Below are 20,015 nucleotides of genomic sequence, written 5' to 3'. Positions count from 1 at the left end.
CTAGATGGGAAAGTGGTTCACATGATTAAGTTTCAAAGTAAAAGGATGGATGTGGTACACCCGTGGTGCTTTGTCCTGAGCCTTTAACTACTTATTTTCATTCTTCCATAGGATTTTCCCACTACTCGATAAGGCAACACCAGCCTGTGAACACGTGGAAAGTTAAGTGTGGAGTTCAGACTGACGTTGATGATTTGTGCTGGAGACCTGCCTGAGTTGAAGCATGCACAAGGCACAGCGGGACCAGAGCAGAGCTCTGCAGGCATGGCCAGAAATGCACAGCTGGGGGGTAGTGTCTGCCTGGCAACCTGCGCTGGGCCACCACTGGCCGAGGGGTCAGCAGGTGCCCTGCTGGGAATGCTGAGCGCTGTGCCCCACTGTGTAAATAGAAACGTGATGCTTTTTTTAAACGGGCCAAGTAGTGTTTCCATTCCACAAGGCATTAGCAAGGTGCGCTTATTTGTCGTGATGTTTAAAGAAATCGCGAGCCACCCAGAGAGCTAGAGGGAACAGAAGAACGGACGGCCGGAGGGCTTGACCTGTGAGAAAGGGTTATATGGATGATACGACTCTTGAAAGGCGAGGAGATCGGCTGCCCTCAGACTCGTAGGTATCAGCGGCAGTCGCAGAGGAAGCCGGACATTGTCCTGCTGGCCCCTCGCGGTACTGGCGGCACAGACGAGCCGCACGGCAGGTACGAGTAGACGCCGGGTAGCGCATCACGGTTCAGCGGGACCAGCAGCACAGAGGCTTAGAGAGCCGAGCCGAGCCGAGCCGAGCCGAGCCGAGCCGAGCCCAGCCGAGCCCAGCCGAGCCGAGCCCAGCCCAGCCCAGCCCAGCCCAGCCCAGCCCAGCCCAGCCCAGCCCAGCCCAGCCCAGCCCAGCCCAGCCCAGCCCAGCCCAGCCCAGCCCAGCCCAGCCCAAGCCACCTACCTCACAGTCCCGGCAACAGGCCCGACACGCTCAGGGCGGGACAACGCCGCCGCTCCCGCCGCGCGCCACCCCCAGGATTTGAAATCCCGTCCCGTGGTGCCCCGGGGCCGCCGCTGATTGGCCGGGCCGGGCGGTGCGCGGTTCAAAGCGGCAGTGGCGGCTGCGCGCGCGGCCGATCCGAGCTCCGGCACCGCGGTAGCGGCTCGGTCCCGAACCCGTCCCGCCATGGCTTTCTCTGGCTCTCAGGGCGGCGGCACGACCAAGAAAGAGGAGAAGGGCAAGAACATCCAGGTGGTGGTGCGGTGCAGGTACGCGCGGCGGCTCTTCTCTGGGCGAGCGTTGGGGGCCGGTCCGTGGGGGAGGTCGCGCGTCGGTGCCTCCGGGACTCGGGCCCAGACGTTCTCTGCGCTGCGCTCCTGACAGCCCGCGTGGCCGGCGGGCCGAGGCGGCCGCCGTGTGGTATGCACCGTGTGGTATGCACCGTGTGGTATGCACCGTGTGGTATGCACCGTGCAGCTGTGGGTCTGCTGGGCCGCTGTGTCCGGCTGCGGACACGTGCCCCGGGGGATCGCTGTGAGGGAGCCGCCCGTACCCCTGAGCGCTCTCGGCACTGCGCTGGGAGCTGCCGGTCCGCGGGTGAGGCGGCCCCGTGTGTCCCGCGGGGAAGCGGCACTTCCGCAGAAGGCTGCTGTGAGTGATTTCTTATTGCTCAAAAAGGCAAAAAACTGCAGTTTCCGAACTTGATTCAGCGCACACCCAGTATGAAGCTGCCTAGGAAGCTCAAGAAGAGCTACGTAGAATTAGTATGACTGATAGCCGAGACACAAAAACTCAGGCTGAATTTTGCCCTTCTGTGAGCTCCTTTAGGAAGTCGCTGAGTTTTAACAGCTAAAATTGTTGCTATATATATATACATATACCCGCTGTGGTATTTCTGTCAAATAACTTGATTGATGCAGACTTTCCAGAGGGCAAGCAATGGGATGGGGCATCTACTGGTGAGGTAAAAATGACCAAATGTCTTGGTTGATGAGATGAATTTACTTTTTGGTATGAAGTGATAAGTTTCATATACCATAAAATTAGGTTCTCTTTGTAATTCTGAGGTGGCTTTGAAGAATTGCTTAAATAATCTCAAAACATTGTATGTTAAAACTGTAATACTGGTAATGCATTAAGTATAGTGTTTAAAACACCATTAGAAGTTGGGGTTTTTTTGAGCCAGACCTGCAAATATTAGCTTACATATTATGTTTTAATGCCTTTTGCAGTTATATTTTCAAGCTTACGAGTTCTGCATTTACAGATGCAGAGCGAATATAGAAATTAAAATTAATTTAGCCTTCTTTGTAATGCAGCTGGAAAGCTTCTGAAACAAGTATTGTGGGATTTGTGAAAATGTTGATGTGAGTCAAGGCTATTGCAAAAGAATAAGTTTATTGAAGCAGTTGTATTTGAAATACGTCAAGAGTAACTGTTTTCTTTTTACCTCTCGTAATTGTTCTGGAATAGCTTCATTAAGTATAAGTATCTAAATATAACGCTCACTATGACAGTAGCATTGGGACTGTCCATGGTGTAGTGTTCTGCATTTTTTGCAGCTCACAGACCAATGGCTGTGTCAAGAGTTAGTTTCTAACCTCTAAAAAACTTTATTGCCCACCCTTGCTCTTGCCCTTTGTAGAGCTATTTTTTTTAATAGCTTCAGTTTATTTGAGCTAGTAAATGTTTCTTCCACCTTTGTTTTTCTTTTTCATCAAGTTAGATTCTCCTTATCTTACAGACATGAAGGTAGGTACAACTGTGTTCTTTGGTGTCCTAATTTGTTTCCAAAACCTGATCAGTCTGGGCATATCAAAAAAATCTTTTCAAGCAACACATTTACTGAGCTTCGGTAAAACATGAATTTGGAAACACAAAGTGCATGCATTAGCATTGTTATAATGTGCTTTATATGTAAGGGAATGAACCTGAGATCAAATGTCTCCATGGCATACCAGGCAGCTGCTTATGTAGTAGTGATGGTCTGTATTCCTGCATCAGCCCAGCTAAATTGTTCCCCTAATATCGCAGCTGTGGGCTGTTGTTCCTCCTGCGATGGACTGGTTCAGTGTTACATGGTTATACAGCAGAATATGTTCATTGTTTGGCCTTCTGTTACTTTAAAAGTCATGAAGCTGTAGCTTGCTCCTGTGAACAAGATTTTAGTGATTTTCTGTTTTCATCAGTCGATCTTGCACCCCAGTGTCCCATGGTCTGTTTAGAATCTGACACTTCAGCCTCAGTGATAGATTGAGGGAGAAATGTTACCCACAAGGTTTAGGAAACTCGAGGTGCCATGTGCTTGTGCTTTTCTTGCCTTTTTTTTCTTTATCACTATAATTTAAAGAGCATCTGAAGTGTCTCTAGATTCAAGATTATTTTAGAGAGTACAAGATTGTAAAAGTTATATTTTCAAGTTGACTGTTCAGGTCAACTATATGGGTAACTTAGACATTCAGTGCAGTTGCACTACTATATGAAGAATAAAATAGGGTTTCATGCTTTTTAGGACATTTCCATACATTTCAGGAGAAATAGTGGCAAATGTCTCTTTAAGGAAAATGGTGTGCACCACGTTTGAATTAACTTAGTGGTGGAACAAAATGCTCACTGTAAAGTTCAAAAGTTCTATTGTATGGCTTTTAAACCTTTTTACTATGGTTGACTTCAAATTAATTTGGACTTTCCCCCCAGCCCCAAATCTGATGATTCTGTCTGTCTTATTAAATACTATTCATATGCATCAGCATTATGAAGGTTCTGGTGTTGATGTTTACTGTCCTGCAATTAGTATGGTCTCTTGGTATTTTTGGTGCTTTAGAGTGCTGTGTCATCAGCATTTGATTCAGTATGGCATTAACTTGCATGTATAAGTGTTTTTCTTTTTTTTTGAAGTTGTCTTATTTAGACAGCTGTTTGGTGTGTTTGATCTTCTACCCCCTGGATTTGAACATGTTCTAATGCCTGTTAGCTATGTGCCCATCTAAATGATCTTAAACGTGGTTATAGGCGTGTTAAAAATATGTATATAACAAAAAGCTATAGATACCTGAGTTGTCTCACAGTGGAAGAAAGGAGAAACGGTCTGTAAACTGCCAAATTGCGGCTTTTTTTTTTAAACAATTATTAAACAGATAAAGTTAAAAACTTTGTTCTTTTTGCCCAGTTATACTGTTCTAGAGCCTTAAACTGAGTGATATTACTGCTTCATCTGTTTATATTCTTGTTAGCAATGATTTCAATCCAATATTCCTGACTCCTGTCCTTTTAGGCCTTTTAACGCCTCAGAACTTAGAGCGAGCTCCTATGCTGTCGTAGACTGTGATCAAGCAAGAAAGGAAGTCAGTGTCCGCACTGGAGGAGTGACAGATAAGTCATCAAGAAAGACTTACACATTTGATATGGTTGGTAACTGCTTGTCAAGTTGAGGACTTCTAGAAACAAGCTAGTACTTAGTGTGATGTTATACATTATTGTATGGATAAATCAGATGTGTTATCTTTGTGTCAATAGGTTTTTGGAGCTCAGGCAAAGCAGATTGATGTATACCGGAGTGTTGTGTGTCCCATTTTGGATGAAGTTATTATGGGCTACAACTGTACAGTGTTTGCGTAAGTAAGCCACTAATTAGTATTAGGAAATTTTATTTGTATTTTAGTTACTTGTTTACATTTTTATTTTTATTCTCACAGTTATGGCCAAACTGGTACTGGTAAGACCTTCACAATGGAAGGGGAGCGGTCACCTAATGAAGAATATACTTGGGAAGAGGTATTTTTTCACTCCTGAGATTTCTCGTCTGTACTGTAGTTCAAAGTTGGAAACTGCAGAAGGCTAAAGAAAACCAAAAGCTTATGCCTTTCAGAAGCTGACTTTCCTTCAATGTTTGTAGATTAACAAATAGTCTCGTTCGTATATATGAAAAGCACAACTTTACATCTTTAATGTATTGCATTCAACTCATGACGATTTTTGTATGGAAGGTCATCTTTATTCTTGTTTATATCCAATCAGACTGTTTAGTTGAAACTCTACCCCCTAACTACAAATCTCTTTCAGTACATTTATAAATCAAATATTTCTTTTTAATTTATAGGATCCACTAGCAGGTATCATACCCCGTACATTGCATCAAATATTTGAAAAACTCACAGAGAATGGTACCGAATTTTCAGTGAAAGTCTCTCTTTTGGAAATCTATAATGAGGAGCTTTTTGATCTTCTGAATCCTACTCCTGATGTCGGAGAAAGACTGCAGATGTTTGATGATCCTCGAAACAAGGTTAGTGCTACAAAATTTATTATCTTGAGGCTTTCAGGATTGTTGAGAGACATATAATAAGCATGTATTACTTTCTGACAGAGGGGTGTAATTATTAAAGGCTTGGAAGAAGTAACTGTACACAACAAAAATCAAGTTTACCAAATCCTGGAAAGGGGTGCAGCCAAAAGAACAACTGCAGCTACTTACATGAACGCATATTCCAGGTACAAATCTTCCCCATTTCAGAAACCTTATTTTGTTCTTTCTTAAACAGAATCTTACTGAAGAAGTAAGAAGCTAGTACAAACATGACATCATCTTGAGATTGTTATCACAGTGCAGGCTGTCAAATGTGGGTTAGAAAGCCAGAGTTACAATTTCTTCTTTACTACATGCTGTGGGATGATTGCAGTAGGCATATGAAGGGGTATCATGGTTTGACCGCAGCCAGCAGCCAAGGCCACCCAGCCACTCACTCACTCCCCCACCTGTAGCTTTGGGGGAGAGAATTGGAAGTCTAAAATCTGGAAAACTCATGGGTTGCGATAAAGACAGTTTAATAGGGACAGCAAAAGCTGTGCACACAAGCAAAGCAAGAAATCAATTCACTGCTTCCTATGATTCATCCATCTCCATGAGAGTAGGTACCCATCATGTGTAACAGTGACTTGGGAAGACAAATGCCATCACTCCAAATGTTCTCTCCCCTCTTCCCCCACTTAATCCACTGAGCATGATGCCATATGGTCTGGAATATATCCCTTTGGTAATTTGGAGTCACCTGTCCTGTGTCTGCTCCCAGCCTCCCATGCACTCTGAACCTCCTTGCCAGTGTCACAGCATGAAAAGCCCTGACAACAACATCTCTGTATTATCAAACCTGTACACAGCACAAATCCAAAACACAGCTCCGTACCAGCTACTCTGAAGAAAACTAACTCCAGCCCAAAAAATCCAGTAGAAAGAACATCATAAAATCTGAATGCTTCTCAAGTTAAAAATGGACAAGCTGTTTCTCCCTGCATTGTTTTTAACGCGAACTTCCCCTCTTGTTCAGGGTTTTCCTGCCTTGTAATTAATACATCCTTTGAAAATTTGCAGTGTCTACTTGGAACAGTAGCCCTGGAATTCCACATAACTGTAGCTGAGATAAAAGCATCATAATGTTCTTAATTAGATGTCTGGAATATTGAAGTTTAAGTATAACTCAAAGTTAAGTGAGCATTTTCAAAGCTTTCTATGCCTATCAAAACAGAAGACCTAAATCTGACAGATAATAAGTAAAATGCATTGTATGTACTAGCATGAGATAAATACTCCTTGCAGTAGATACTGTACATTTTCAAAAAGAAGGTTCCTTTCAATTTTGGAAGATGTTTTGTTGATATACCTGTATCAGAGAGGTGGGTTGTCTTTATTCTAGCTGTTCTTGGTGATTGGGTGTTTTGGCCAGTCCAATTTACTAAATAAACTTGGTGTAAGAGTCTTGAGTATCCTTTCCTCTCCTCACCAGCAGTAGAAAACGATACCTCAGGATTTGTTACTGAAGTTTGTAATTTCAAAATGCCGCTATGATCTGCTTTTTACAGACATCACAAGACCCTCATTTCAAAATCTAGCTTCTGCAAAATTTGTAAAGTAGGTTGTGGAAGTTGGGGATAAGGTTATATGGCAATAAGGGCTGCTTCATATGGTTGCAGGTCATAGAATGTGATACAAGCGCCTGGGTCAAAACCAGCATTCTTTTTATTATTGCCTTCACATTCTTGAGCTGCAGATGTGCTATCTGTCACTGTGAACAAGTAGTGGTCCAGTGTTGCATCAGTAAGGAATGTACCCTGCCTCTGTTGTATTTTAATTTCAAGGTATACTGAGCATGTCTGTCTACTGGTGGAAGGAAATGGGTATTTTCTACCACTGATTAGAACACAGAACTTATTTTGTCTGAGATTCCAGGGAATTTTGAGAATTCATTGTGCCTGAGGTGTTGTTCTATATATGGTCAGGCTGGTGTAATTTGATGTCTATGGCTTTCTATATATGTCAGCTTCCTGTAGTAAAAACTTATTAAAGGAATAAGCTCAACCTAAAATCATCTTTACTATGAAAGTGGTGAAACACTGGAACATGTTGCCCAGAGAAATTATGAATGTTCCATCCCTAGAAGTGTCCAAGGCCAGGTTGGATGGGATTTTGAGCAGCCTAGTCTGTGGAAGGTATCCTTGCCCATAGTAGGGGGGTTGGAGCTCGGTGAAACCATTCCATGATTCTGTGATCTTCAACTGTATTACTATTTTTGACTGAAAAATTAATTGAACTTCTAAAGTTTTAATATTGGATTCAGCTAGCTGCTGAATTTTCTTTGGCTGGATAAAGAAAGTTACGTTCCTTAATCTCACATTCTGTAAAACTGCTCTTAGCATAAGGACTGAAAAAAAAAAAAAAATCTACAAGTCAGTTTTCATGAGATGCTTGTGAGTTGAGAATACACAAATGTAAGCAAAACCAAGGCATTTCTCTTCCTTTTCCTTGAAATAAAATAAAATTTATCAGGATTGAATGAGTCAAATGTCATCCAGTTGCTTCAGCACTGGTTTTAAATACCACATTCATATGTATACACACAAAATTGTACTTGGCAGAATAACTTTGTGTATTGAAAATGTAATTTGCAGTTCATGGGCTAAATGTATTCTCTGTAAAGAGCACAGAACTTGCAGCAGTCGTATAACAAGTAGATATTTGGTTTTAGTGGAACATCTGAAACTGGTTTCTTTTGCAGCCGTTCCCACTCTGTGTTTTCAATTACCATCCATATGAAAGAAACAACAGTAGATGGAGAAGAACTTGTTAAAATTGGGAAGCTAAACTTGGTAAGTATTTGAACTAAATGTCATTGATAGAATTTTTAGTCATGAACTAGAGTGTATTAGTTTTTTCCTGATAAGGGGAAAATGATTGTTTTCATAAAGTGATATGAAGTCTCTTTGTCACGCTGAAAAATGTCAGTCCCATCTATCACCCCGTTGTCTCCCGAAAAACTTGTAAACTCTTTTATGTGTTCTGCAAGACTTTGGGGCAAGCATTCTTTGGGGTGCTTGAGACAGAAGCATAACCTGCCTTTCAGGTTGATCTTGCAGGAAGTGAAAACATTGGTCGATCAGGGGCAGTTGACAAGAGAGCTCGTGAAGCTGGAAATATCAACCAATCTCTACTGACACTAGGAAGAGTTATTACTGCTCTAGTGGAAAGAGCCCCTCATATTCCGTACAGGGAATCTAAACTCACAAGAATCCTCCAAGACTCTCTTGGAGGACGGACAAAAACATCAATAATTGCCACAGTTTCGCCTGCATCTGTAAATCTTGAGGTAAATTTAAAGTCTGAAAACCTCTTCCTAAAATAAGTATTTTGCTGATGATACAAAGGTATGAGTTAATTCCACAGCTTGACCTAGTGTTACATCTGTTTTTCACAGGAAACATTGAGTACACTGGAATATGCCCATAGAGCAAAGAACATAATGAACAAGCCTGAAGTTAATCAGAAGCTAACAAAAAAAGCTCTTATTAAGGTAACAAGACATATATCTTACAAAATGAAGTTACAGGTTAGGCTTGACTTTTTGTTAATGTAGTTTTTACTGTGTGGGAGTTATGAGTATGGGAGAAGCTGAAACTAGTAGCAGTGCTTTTCTGAAGTGATTTTAATTACTGAACTGATGCTTTTAAACTAGAGCTGCACTGGTGTAGCATTAGTCCCTGCAGATATTGGAGCTGTTAGTAAGACTAAAGTTGAACAGAGGGCTATTTCTACTAGCTGTGACTGTGGGTATTACATGTCTGCAATTTTGCACTGTCCCTAGAAAGTGCTTGAATTAAAATGAACTTGTCAGTAAGTACAAGTGGAGAGCCAATGTAAAGTAGCTCTGCCCCTAAGGAAGGTGTGATTCCCATTGTAAGCTGCTAAATGCAACCAAGTATGACCTTCAAATGGAAGGTTTCTATGCTCTACATATAGCCAATATATATCCAATGATATGAATTTTAATGGTGCTATACTGAACTTAGAACAGAAGTGAAGTGCTTTGCTCTTATGTTTATGCAAAACTTCTGTAGAGCACTACCTTTGTGAAGTATCTGTTAAGCTGAATATCAAAACTGAAATAGAAATTTTCAGGTTCACATGTGATTGTTTCTTTATGCAGGAATACACCGAAGAGATTGAGCGTCTGAAGCGAGACCTTGCTGCTGCACGAGAGAAAAATGGAGTCTATATTTCTCTTGAAAACTATGAGTATGTGTGCGAAATTTCTATAAAACAACTAGCAACAAATCCGAGATCCTGGGTACCTGTCCTTATACAGGAATACCTTCAGATCTGTTTTCAATCCAGAAAGTTGAAGATAGTTAGGAAAACTGAACTGTTTGGTCAACTCATTCTTCCAAAATTAACTATTATACAGATAAAATCTAATAGGCTTGCACTGAGGAATTTATGTATGTGTGGAACTTACCATAAGCATTACCCAGCATGCAGATTTACACATGCAACCTTTTTTTTTTTCAGTGGAAGCTCATACAGGAAAGCAAACTTGATATATTTAACTTCACTTTTAATAGGGGTAGTTTGCATAGAAAGTTTGCAATGGAAAATTGCCTTAGATCTTTTCTGCCTAAGTGAAAATTACCTGCTATTCATATAGAATTTAGCAGTACTTATTTTTTGAAATTACTGAAAATGTAGTGAAAAATCTTGAAATTGGCTCTTACTTGACTAATTTGTTTGTTTATTTTAATCCTCACTTGAGAGCCCTTAATGGAAAGCTGACGGTTCAGGAAGAACAAATTACAGAGTATATTGACAAAATCAGTGTCATGGAGGAAGAAATGAAAAGGGTAAGTGATATTTTTCAACTGTGTCTTAAATCTGCCAAAAAATGGAAGAAATTCATTGCTCCTTTCACAAGGCGGAAAAAAGTTTGAGGAAGGAACAGTCAGAAGATTCTTTTTATTGTTGTTCTTAAAGTTCCCCAATTAGCTTACTAGTCCTTGAAGTTAGGAATTTGAAATAACATTTATGAAATTGCAGGTTGCAATATTTATTTCTAAAGCTGTTTTCATGTCTGCTACTATAATTTGCTTTGCTGCATTTTCAGCCAAAAATCTGCTTGTAAAATGGTATCATCTCAGTTGACAGGCATCTGCTTAGGAGCAAAGAATAGGGGGAGAGAGGTCATGAGCTCTCATTAACAAACTACATGAAAATTGGAGCTCCTTGTTTAAGAGAAATGTAGATATTAATTTGCTGGTATATGTAACTCTTCTATGTAATCAGCTTTACTGACGCTTTTCAATCTATCTGGTTATGTTTGTTCGGTGGGTTTATTTTCCTTGTGCTGTAACAGTAGTTTGCTCTTGTATTTTGAGAGGGGAAGCAAGGCATTATCACAGTGAGTGAGAATGGTTGGCTTGATATTTTCAGTGATTACAAAGACTATACAAACCTGTAGTTTAGGTTTAAGACCTGAGTCCTACAGCTGAAATTGCATTGCTAGATGACAATTTGCCTTTTGGCATTGTCACATAATTTGAGAGATGTGAAATGAAACTGTCAGATTTATAAAAAGTGATGTTGTCTTTTTGATGACTGTCTTCCTATTTAGGTTACTGAACTATTCAGAGTGAGTAAAAATGAACTTGAACAATGTAAAACAGATCTGCAAATCAAGGAGAAAGAACTGGAAGAAACCCAAAAAGATCTACAAGAAACCAAGGTTCAGCTGGCTGAAGAAGAATATGTGGTTTCAGTTTTGGAAAGTACTGAACAAAAACTTCATGGCACAGCTAGCAAGGTTGTCACAGTTCTTGTACCTACTGTAAATCAGCTTCCTATGTTTAGGAGTTTCATGGGCTATTCAAGGAAACCCAGTTGTTGGTAAAGCATGATGTGAGTGGGACAAGACCTGAATTTAAGATGGAAAACTAGGATTAGATTGCAGGACTTTCTCTGTGGTAGTATTGACAGTTGACTGCTAAACACTCTGGTTGGTCTGAAACTAACTTTACCTCAGGCCAGTTTGTCATGGGAGTTCCAGTGCTTTGCAGTATCTATTATCATGAGTTGTTTTGCAGAATAGGTAATTTTCTTTCAAAATCTTACAAGAGGTCCTGCAAAACAATAAATTATACATAACTGAAGAAGCTGGTCTAGTGGAACATGTCCCTGCCCATGGCAGGAGGCTTAGAATTAGATGATCTTTAATGTCCCTTCCAGCCCAAACCATTCTATGAACTGGGGTAGAAAAATAGCAAAAAGCTTTGACCAGTGTTGCCCTCTGTGTTTTAGGGTATGGCTTTGATGTGTTTGTAGATTGGTTGTAACTATCAAAAAAGACTTGAGGTTAGGGAGAGAGAGTGTCCTGCTATTTAAACTGCAAAGTGATGAAACTTGTATCTTCAGGCACCATGACAATTTCTTTCTATTTGGATTCCTGTAAGATTGGGAGGGAATGCCTGGTTTTTACATGTGGGTTGTGGAGTGTTTGTGTGAGACAAATAGGTGCAGAAATTATTCATGCTCACTACAAAACCAGGACTCCACTATTTGTATGAATTCTAAGTTATTTATCACAGGACTAGTACTAGAAACCTCTTGCTTGAGTACTATATTAAAGAATGTATTTACTATCAGACTGTTCAGAAAAAAGTTGAACTCCTTAGGTATTTTTCAGTTACTATTCTGGGATAAATTATACCTTAATTCCTTAAATACTGAGGAAGTAATTTATTAATGCTTTGATTTTAAAGCCAGACCAAATGGTCTCTAGTAGGTAACTTTTTCCCATGTTCTAAAAGTATAAATGACATAACAGCAGGGTCTGGAACAGTTGTAATTTGATGGTGCAAAGGGAAATACCTGTCTTCCTAGAGAGTTAACTCCTTTAAGTCAGAACTATTGTTGCTTTTCCTTATATAATATATGCTTGACTCCTTGTTTAAAGACTTACTAAAATACTTTAAAAATTATAGTTACTTAGTACAGTGGAAGAAACTACAAGAGATGTATCTGGGCTCCATGCAAAACTGGACCGTAAGAAGGCTGTTGATCAGCACAATGCTGTTGTCCAAAATACATTTGCAGGACAAATGAATGCTTTGTTCAGCAAAATACAAGATTCAATTACTGAAAACAGTTTGAAGCAGCAACAGATGTTGACATTTTACACAAATTTTATAGGTAAGTATAATACCTGTATCAGTAGTCATTCTGAATTTTTGAAATAGTGGTCCCAAAGACCACTTCCTGAAATGTATCTGTTTTAGGAAAGGAGAACTGGCTTTATTTAAGTGACATAATGATTACAGTTGCACCAGTAGTAATGTATCTGGGATGATCCACAGCCTTCCTGTGCTGTAAGGGGGATTAAGGTTATGAACAATAAAAAGAGTTCCTATTTTACAGTGGAACTTCAAAAAAATTTGTAACTCTGATTTCTTTTGTAGGTGACCTCCTGTCTACCAGTTCTTCTACAGCAGATATTCTTGCATCAGTTGTATCAGCATCTTTTGCCTCTTTTAAAGACTTGGTGTCTACTGAAGTTTCTCACATGTCTGAAAAAATAACACAGCATGAGAATCTATCACTTGATTGTAAAGCTGAACTGCTGAGATTAATTGTTAGTACATTTGCATACTCTTACTTAGATACTTAAAACTGCTTTTGATCAAAAGGGGTTCTGTAAATATATAGATTTTTTTCTGATGCTCTTTACCTGTATCTGCTTTACCACCTAACCATGATTATGTCCCTCCCCACTTCCCCTTCCATGTCACCCCCACAGGGGGTAATATACTATATAGCATATACTGTCATAACAGAGCACATGGGTATGTACATAATAGCTTCTTACAAATGTAGATGAAGGAGCAGCCATATTCTGGTTTACTTTTTTTTTTCCCCCTCTTCCTAGGAGGAGCACAAAACTGGATTAGGAAGAGCAGTAAATAGCTTGACACCAGTGGTAGAATTTGTCTTGGGGTTAAACTGTCAGTTTCAGAGTAACATGAAGAAATATTCTGCTGTGGCTGACCAGGTAATGCACAAAACCTGCCTCTTTGCCTTGTGCTCTTCTATTTTATTTAATTTACAGGTAACATGTCCTTTGTTTTTCTGCAGTATGTCAGTGTTTCCACTTCTTGTCTGGCCTTTTCCCCTTTGTCTTGTCCCATGAGTTCTACCTTTTAACTTTCAGACATTTTTCCTCTCCTAAGTGTGGTAAATTTGCCTGTTACCTGTATTGGCACAGCTGCTTGCCTAAGTGCCACAGTAGAATGGTAAAACATGGATGCTTAAATCTTTATATAACAAATATTTGATGATACATTTAATATACTCTCCCCTGTATTTTAGAAATCTAAAAAAAGTCAACTCAGACAAGTCTTACCACTCCAAATTTTTTCTGCTGTCATACCAAACTTCTTCTATAGTCCCTTTGATTCCTGGGGAATGTGATGCTTCATCTTGTTAACAACTGTAAATGCAAACAATACTGTGCTTATTAAAGTCCTTTGCTTCAATTTATAGTTCTAGTCTATCTCATGATACTTGTGTAGAACTGCAGCCTCTTTAATTTCTTTTTTCTTTTTTTCTTTCCCTTTTATCTTTATTAGATAAAATTTCTGGTGACCTGTTTCTCTTACTGAAACGTTTTTCCCTCCTGTCAGTTACAGCTCATGTGAAATCAACTCTCCTTGTCCAAGAGGTTTTTATTGGACTTAGACAGGAGATAGTCCGTGGCTTACCAGCTCTTGCTGTACCTTGTCTATTTTTCTATTTTGTTTACCTCACATGCCAAATTTTGTGTTTGGAATAGCCCCCACACTAAGTTTCAGTCTCAAACTTCAGATCGTTCCTAGTGTTACTCTCTGCCTTTTATGCACAATACTTCATTAATGCCTTTTGACAATTTCCTTGGGGTAGAGTTTGTTTCTGTATCAATTTTGCTGGGAAAAAATATCAGTTTCTTGAATAAAGATATAAATATCTAACTGTAAATAAAACTTTTTTTTTTTTTAAGATGGAGGGCCATAAAAAGGAAATGGATACCTTCTTTGGAGATCTTTTTCTCACTCTGAAAAAAATACAGGAAGAAACAGCCACTGGCTTTGCTCAGCTCCAGCATAATTGTGACAGTTTAAAAGAAGAAGTGGAAATGACGAGGTTGGCACAAAGAAAGGTATCCTTAGAGTAAGAAAACATCCTAACATCAAGTGTGATTGCTTGCTTTGATTTAAACTCTTATGTGGTAGTAAACCATTATACTTGCTTCAGGAAAAAAAAGCTAGGAGGACAGTAACTTGATCCTAATTATTTTTACTTCTTGTTAGGCTGCTTTAAGTAGTTTATGTAGGAATGTAACAAATAAATCCTTCCCCTTGCTGTGAGCATATCCAATATATGTGCATTTACAAATGTCTCCAAAAGCTAAGAGTCTGTATCTTCACAGAAATTGTACCTTCTGCTTTAGAAGTGCAAAACTCTGCATTTTCTGCATTTTTAATTCAGGCATTCAAGTACCCTTTAAGACTGTTGAAAAGTGCAGAATAACAGTGAAACTTGTGGTATTTTTCTTAATAGAGCGCAGCCAAATTGATGTCTTTACTGCAAAGCCAGCTCGACCTCTTTGCTCAGGAGACTCAGAAGAACTTAACTGATGTACTCACAAAAAATGGAAGCCTGAAGACCACCATCACTGCTATGCAAGAAAATGTTCACCTGTAAGGAGTGCATTATTTTTGCTGTACACTTATGCAAGATAAACTATATATGAAGAGAACTTCAAAATTGGATGCTCTTCATATTTATGTGCTTATAAAGCCTGCTGGGCATGGCCTGCACACAGAGTGTAGATCATAGTTTGCCTTTCCCCAGAGTAAACTAGTTCTGAAAGGCTTTCCCTCAAACTTGTTTCCTGAGCATGTCCCATAAGAATGTATCATCTTGGGAGCAATATGCTGAGGAGCGTCCCTCAGTGTCTGGACTTCAGAACTCCATATTGTAAAGGTTTAGCTTGAAGCATAAAAATGTATCTGTTGCAATATGCTTCATTCATATGCAGACTGAATAGCTAAGGTCTTGCCAAAGTTGTTCTTAGTTTGTGGTTAGGGCCTTTTGGTTTTCTTTTGGGCTTTCTTGGTTGGTGGGGGTTTCTTTAACAATCCTGCTCCTGGAAGTGCTGCAAGTTTACTAAGTAGAACAACAGCGTTATAATTAACTGGTTGGATAGAACTGTGCTGTTTCACTGCTTCTGGTCTCATTCTTCTAAAAATATACTGTGTTAAAATCTACCTTTCAGAATCTCTGAACTCTTACAAATATGTTGTTGCAGGAAAACTACAGACCTAGTCAGCAGTGCAAATTCCAATCACAGCAAATTTACTGCGTCTCTGGATAATTTCTCTCAAGAGCTCAGGAGCATAAATGCTGAAAACAAGACAATGCTAGAAGAATCCAATGACCACTGTCAACATCTTCTCAGCAATCTCAAAAATGTATCTCAGGATACCAGTACATGGGGTGAATTTACAACTGCTCAGATGGTCAACTTTACTAACCAGCAGCTATTGTCATTCAAGGATGAGAAACAGCAACTTCAGTGTTTACAAAAGGTACCTATACTCCTTTGGAGTCTAATGCAATCTCCTGAGCCAAAGTTTACTGCAGAATTTGTAGAGCCGAGAATAAAAGTTCTTGGTTATAGTCAGAACAAAAGTATGTTTTTTTTGATAGCAGACTCATGTTACTGAGCTTAAATACATGTAATCAGAGGAAATCACAAGCCTAAATTAAGAGGGAGACTTTGAACTTCAAGTGCACATAACCTCAAAAAATGGTGTCATGATTAATGCCATACAGCTAACTTGCATTTTTAATCTGGGCATTTTACATGATCTCAGTAGTGTTTATCTCTGATTCTAAAGCTTTATCTATCAGTACTGTCCCTGGGAGATGCACAGTGATCAAATGCAGGCTATTTTCTGGAGGATGCAAATTACTTTACTGGTCAGATTGAATCAATATGGGAGAAAGCATTCCTTTTCAGTATCTACTAGTTCTGGCCTCTTAGATAAAAGTTTCTCTCTCGGTTTTTTGGGTTTTTTTTCATTTCCATCACAAACTTCCCATCCCACCCTTGTTTTATTGTTGAAATAGGCAAATTCAGTATTTTGCGAACTTGCAGGAGGAAAAACTCAACCAGAAACTTCCTTCACACAGAATCACAGAATATTCTGAGTTGGAAGGGATTTCTGAGGATCGAGTCCAACTCTAAACTGTTAAAAGCATTTGTGGTCTCAAGATGTCTCTGTATCTGTTGTACCTGCTGAATATTTCACGAGTTTCATTTCAATGGGAATGGCTAAAACCATGTTTTCCTTTTTCCCTACAAATGCAATAAAGGTTCTAGTGCTTGTAGGATGTTCAGGTTCGGTTGGATATCCTAATTCTGTGCAGGGTTTGTGCATAGAAGCATGAGGAGTCTGATCTGAGCCAGATGGCATCATCTTTATTCTTATGACTAGCTTTATAAAATGATCATACTTTCTAAGAAACTGATTCTCTTCTGAAGGTAGCTCTCAAAATGAGAGTGTAAAACTGGCACTGAAACTTCTCAATTTGAGGTCTCTCAGTTGTTTCGTTTCAGGTCATGTCATTAATCACGCACCACATCTTAGAAAAGAGGCTATAACCTTACCTTTCCTGTTAACTTGGTGTTCTTAGTTGGGTTGGTTTTTTTGTTTCATTTTCAGAAAAATGAAGAAAACTGTGATAAAGCAATAGCTGAAATTGCTGACCATATTGGCAGAAAAAAGGCTGCTGAGGGGAAGGTGCTGAATGGCCTTCTTGATCAGATAAAGGTGGATCAGGAGATACTTGTGGAGCAGAAGCTGGCACTTAAGGAGGAAGTACAGCATGGGCTAACTCAGGTTAATGGTTTCCTGCAAGAAGATCTTAAAGTGGATATTTCAACAGGTATTTAAGCAGGCTGGGGACAGAATTCTTACAGAAAACAATTTGAGTTCCAGAATTCATAAGGAAGGTTAATGTCACCAAAATATAACTAGCAGCCTTACATCTTTTTTAAGATGTGTGCAAAGAATGGAGACTGAACAAAGTGTGATTTCTGTATTGAGTTGATGTATAATTGAGGATTTGAAATTAAAGCAAACACTGAAAAGTGTAAAATCTTCATTGAAGGGACAACTCCACAGAGAAAAGACTACTTCTATCCAGTCACACTCGTGAGAACAGAGCCCCGGGAAGTACTTCTAGAGCAATTAAGGCAAAAGCAACCAAATCTTGATGCTATGCTAAGCAGTGTGATAAAGGAGGAGGAGGATAATGCAGGTCAGGTACGTATATAAATGGCAAATGAAGCTCTTGAATGAAAATTTCACGTCTTGGAGGTTTTTCCATGCCCTTGTGGAGGGTGACTGGAACCCTGGGGCTGTTGTAGCCTTTGTGTTTTATGGTGTACTTGGACTCAAGTGTGTTGAGCTTATGACAAAAACATTCTCTTGAAAAATAAGCAATGATATTAATGATTTAGATTTCTCTTCTCTTTTCCAAAAATGGAAGTTCCATGTCTTTGATTGATCTGATCATGCTTAGTAAATTCATTGAGGAAATTCAGACATTAAATGTATTTTCTGAAAAACTTCTATTTTAGGACCTGTTGGAAGAGGAAGGAGAGTTGCAAGAATCCAGTGAAAGCCTTGCTTGTGACAAATACTTAATGGATACAAATGTCTATTGCCACACAAATGGTGGCATTCCTTTTTTCCAGGTAACTTCCACAGATAAGCAAAACAGCAATGTATTTGAGAGAAGAAATATTATTGTTCTGTAATAATGCTGTAGTTTCAAGTCACTTATATTTTAGTGTAGTCTCACAACTTTAAGTCTTGTAGATAATGAATGCTTTGTTAAACTTGAGCTAAAGTAACAGCAGATTCTAGTTGCAGTTAATAGTGGATAAAATAATGTGGATTTCTGACAAGCTGGACAGACAGTTGAAAACTCCTCAGCAAATAATCCTGCATGAAGAAAATGGTCATAATTTGCTGTAGAAATGTGTGTTAATGGAAGAGTTGAAATTACGTGGAGTGTTTTCTTAGAGGCCTGACAGAAATATTGGCATTCTTGAGTCTTCATGGGTTGGGTTTTTTTTACTTAAATGCTTCTGACCCTTTTGTTCTACTAATGTATCAGCATAAACTTCTTGGTATGTTAGTCTAGGGGTTTTCTTGCTGGGGAGAGCATGTGTTCTTGTTGTGGATCCTTTAAAAATAGCTGCTGAGGTTCTGTATGTCTACAGTCAATTTCTTTAGTAAATGCAATCTATTAGGAACCTTCTTTAGGAGTTATGTCAACTTTTTTTCTCAGGGCACAATGTACTGCATTGCACATGAGCAAGAAGTCTTTAATTTCTTTGTATTCTCTTAACATTGGGTATTTTCTTTAAATCCCAGCACAAAAGAAGTGTCAAAAAAGGTAAAGAGAACAAATCTGCAACTACAGTGGAGAACAAAACAGAGGATATGACAGAAGAGTTTCTTCAGAAATCTAAGCATCCTTTAAGATTGCTGAACTAAGATATATTCACTGCAGATCCCTGTTTTTAAATATTCCTATCTTACTGTCTTACTGAGCCATAACTTTTTTTGGTTATTCTCTGTCTCTCTGTATAGTGACATAGTGATGCAAAGTTGAATCAAAAGATGTCCCTGCTCAATCTCATGCCTTGGTCCCATTTTTATATGTTGCAGCTTGTGAAGTTTTAAGAAAAAAAACCCCTGCAGATTATGGTGCTGTTATGTTAAACATATATGTATGTTGTCAAGTAAGAAATTATTTTCTGTTTCTCAGTAGATCTAAAATACCAGAAAGGGATGTGGAAATATGCTTTGTTAGAATTATCAGTTACCATTTTATGTATGAATTAACTGTAAATAACTGTTCTGGTTTTTATACCTGCTTTTTATTCCAGTTCCTCTCTTTTGACTGTGATACTTCAAATAAATTGATACATGGAAAACAAATGTACAAGCACCTCACTCAGAGTAACTTACCTAATTTTTTTACAGTGCTAGGTTTAACTTAGCTAAAACGTTATCAGCTATGTCATAAGTCTTGTGCTGTCAGAAGAGGATTGTTCTCTCCCTTGTTTCATAAAATACAATAGCTTTATTTCAGTGCCTCCTCATTCTGTGAAATTTAGTCATATTGCTGGGTCTTGGGCTTTTTATTTGCTTGAACCCCACTTTTCTTACCTTCCTCTTAACTTGCAGATATGAGGTGTTGGTTGGGACACAATGCTAGTCAGGTTGTGTATCACAAACTGGTAGCATTCCTTTAAGATCTAGGTACTTAACATTAAAACACACAAACTTAGTTACAAATGCAGCTTCTATGTTGTATAATAACGGTGAATTTCCAGTAATCTACAGTAGCATTTGACCAGCTGCTCTTTTCATGCTCCTTACCTGGAAATTTGAAGAAAACTTCAATCTGCAACATGCTAAAGAAGTAGATGAATAGGATTATGATGGGAGTAGGGAGAGACACTGGAAGGTAACCATAATCACATTGAAGCACTATTCTTAGATAATTGTCCAAACATGATTTAAGAGATTGTTCCCTTTTCTGTATTGAGCTTGCAAGCTTACACTGATGTTTCTTCAACTAGGTGATCTGTGTATTTATTTGTCTTTGA

At 39.1% G+C, this 20,015-nt stretch overlaps 1 protein-coding gene across 1 annotated transcript; it reads left to right on the top strand.

The window, feature by feature from the left end:
- Window positions 1-1,158: 1,158 nt before the first annotated feature.
- Window positions 1,159-18,894, top strand: KIF11 (kinesin family member 11; the record flags this gene model as incomplete). The annotated part of the gene is made up of 22 exons (XM_082286618.1): window positions 1,159-1,241; window positions 4,247-4,379; window positions 4,489-4,586; window positions 4,668-4,746; window positions 5,072-5,257; window positions 5,339-5,463; window positions 8,022-8,112; window positions 8,367-8,609; window positions 8,718-8,813; window positions 9,447-9,535; window positions 10,050-10,137; window positions 10,905-11,093; window positions 12,271-12,478; window positions 12,745-12,917; window positions 13,212-13,334; window positions 14,319-14,477; window positions 14,879-15,018; window positions 15,630-15,909; window positions 17,050-17,272; window positions 17,498-17,652; window positions 17,970-18,086; window positions 18,772-18,894. 22 exons carry the CDS (start codon window positions 1,159-1,161, stop codon window positions 18,892-18,894), a joined length of 3,201 nt encoding a protein of 1,066 aa, XP_082142744.1.
- Between the last annotated feature and the right edge of the window lie 1,121 nt (window positions 18,895-20,015).

Source organism: Coloeus monedula, assembly GCF_965178545.1.
Source record: "Coloeus monedula genome assembly, chromosome: 8".
In the NCBI taxonomy this organism is placed as follows: Eukaryota; Metazoa; Chordata; class Aves; order Passeriformes; family Corvidae; genus Coloeus; species Coloeus monedula.
The sequence above is the reverse complement of the archived record's forward strand: the minus strand, read 5'-3'. Positions and strand labels throughout refer to the sequence as shown.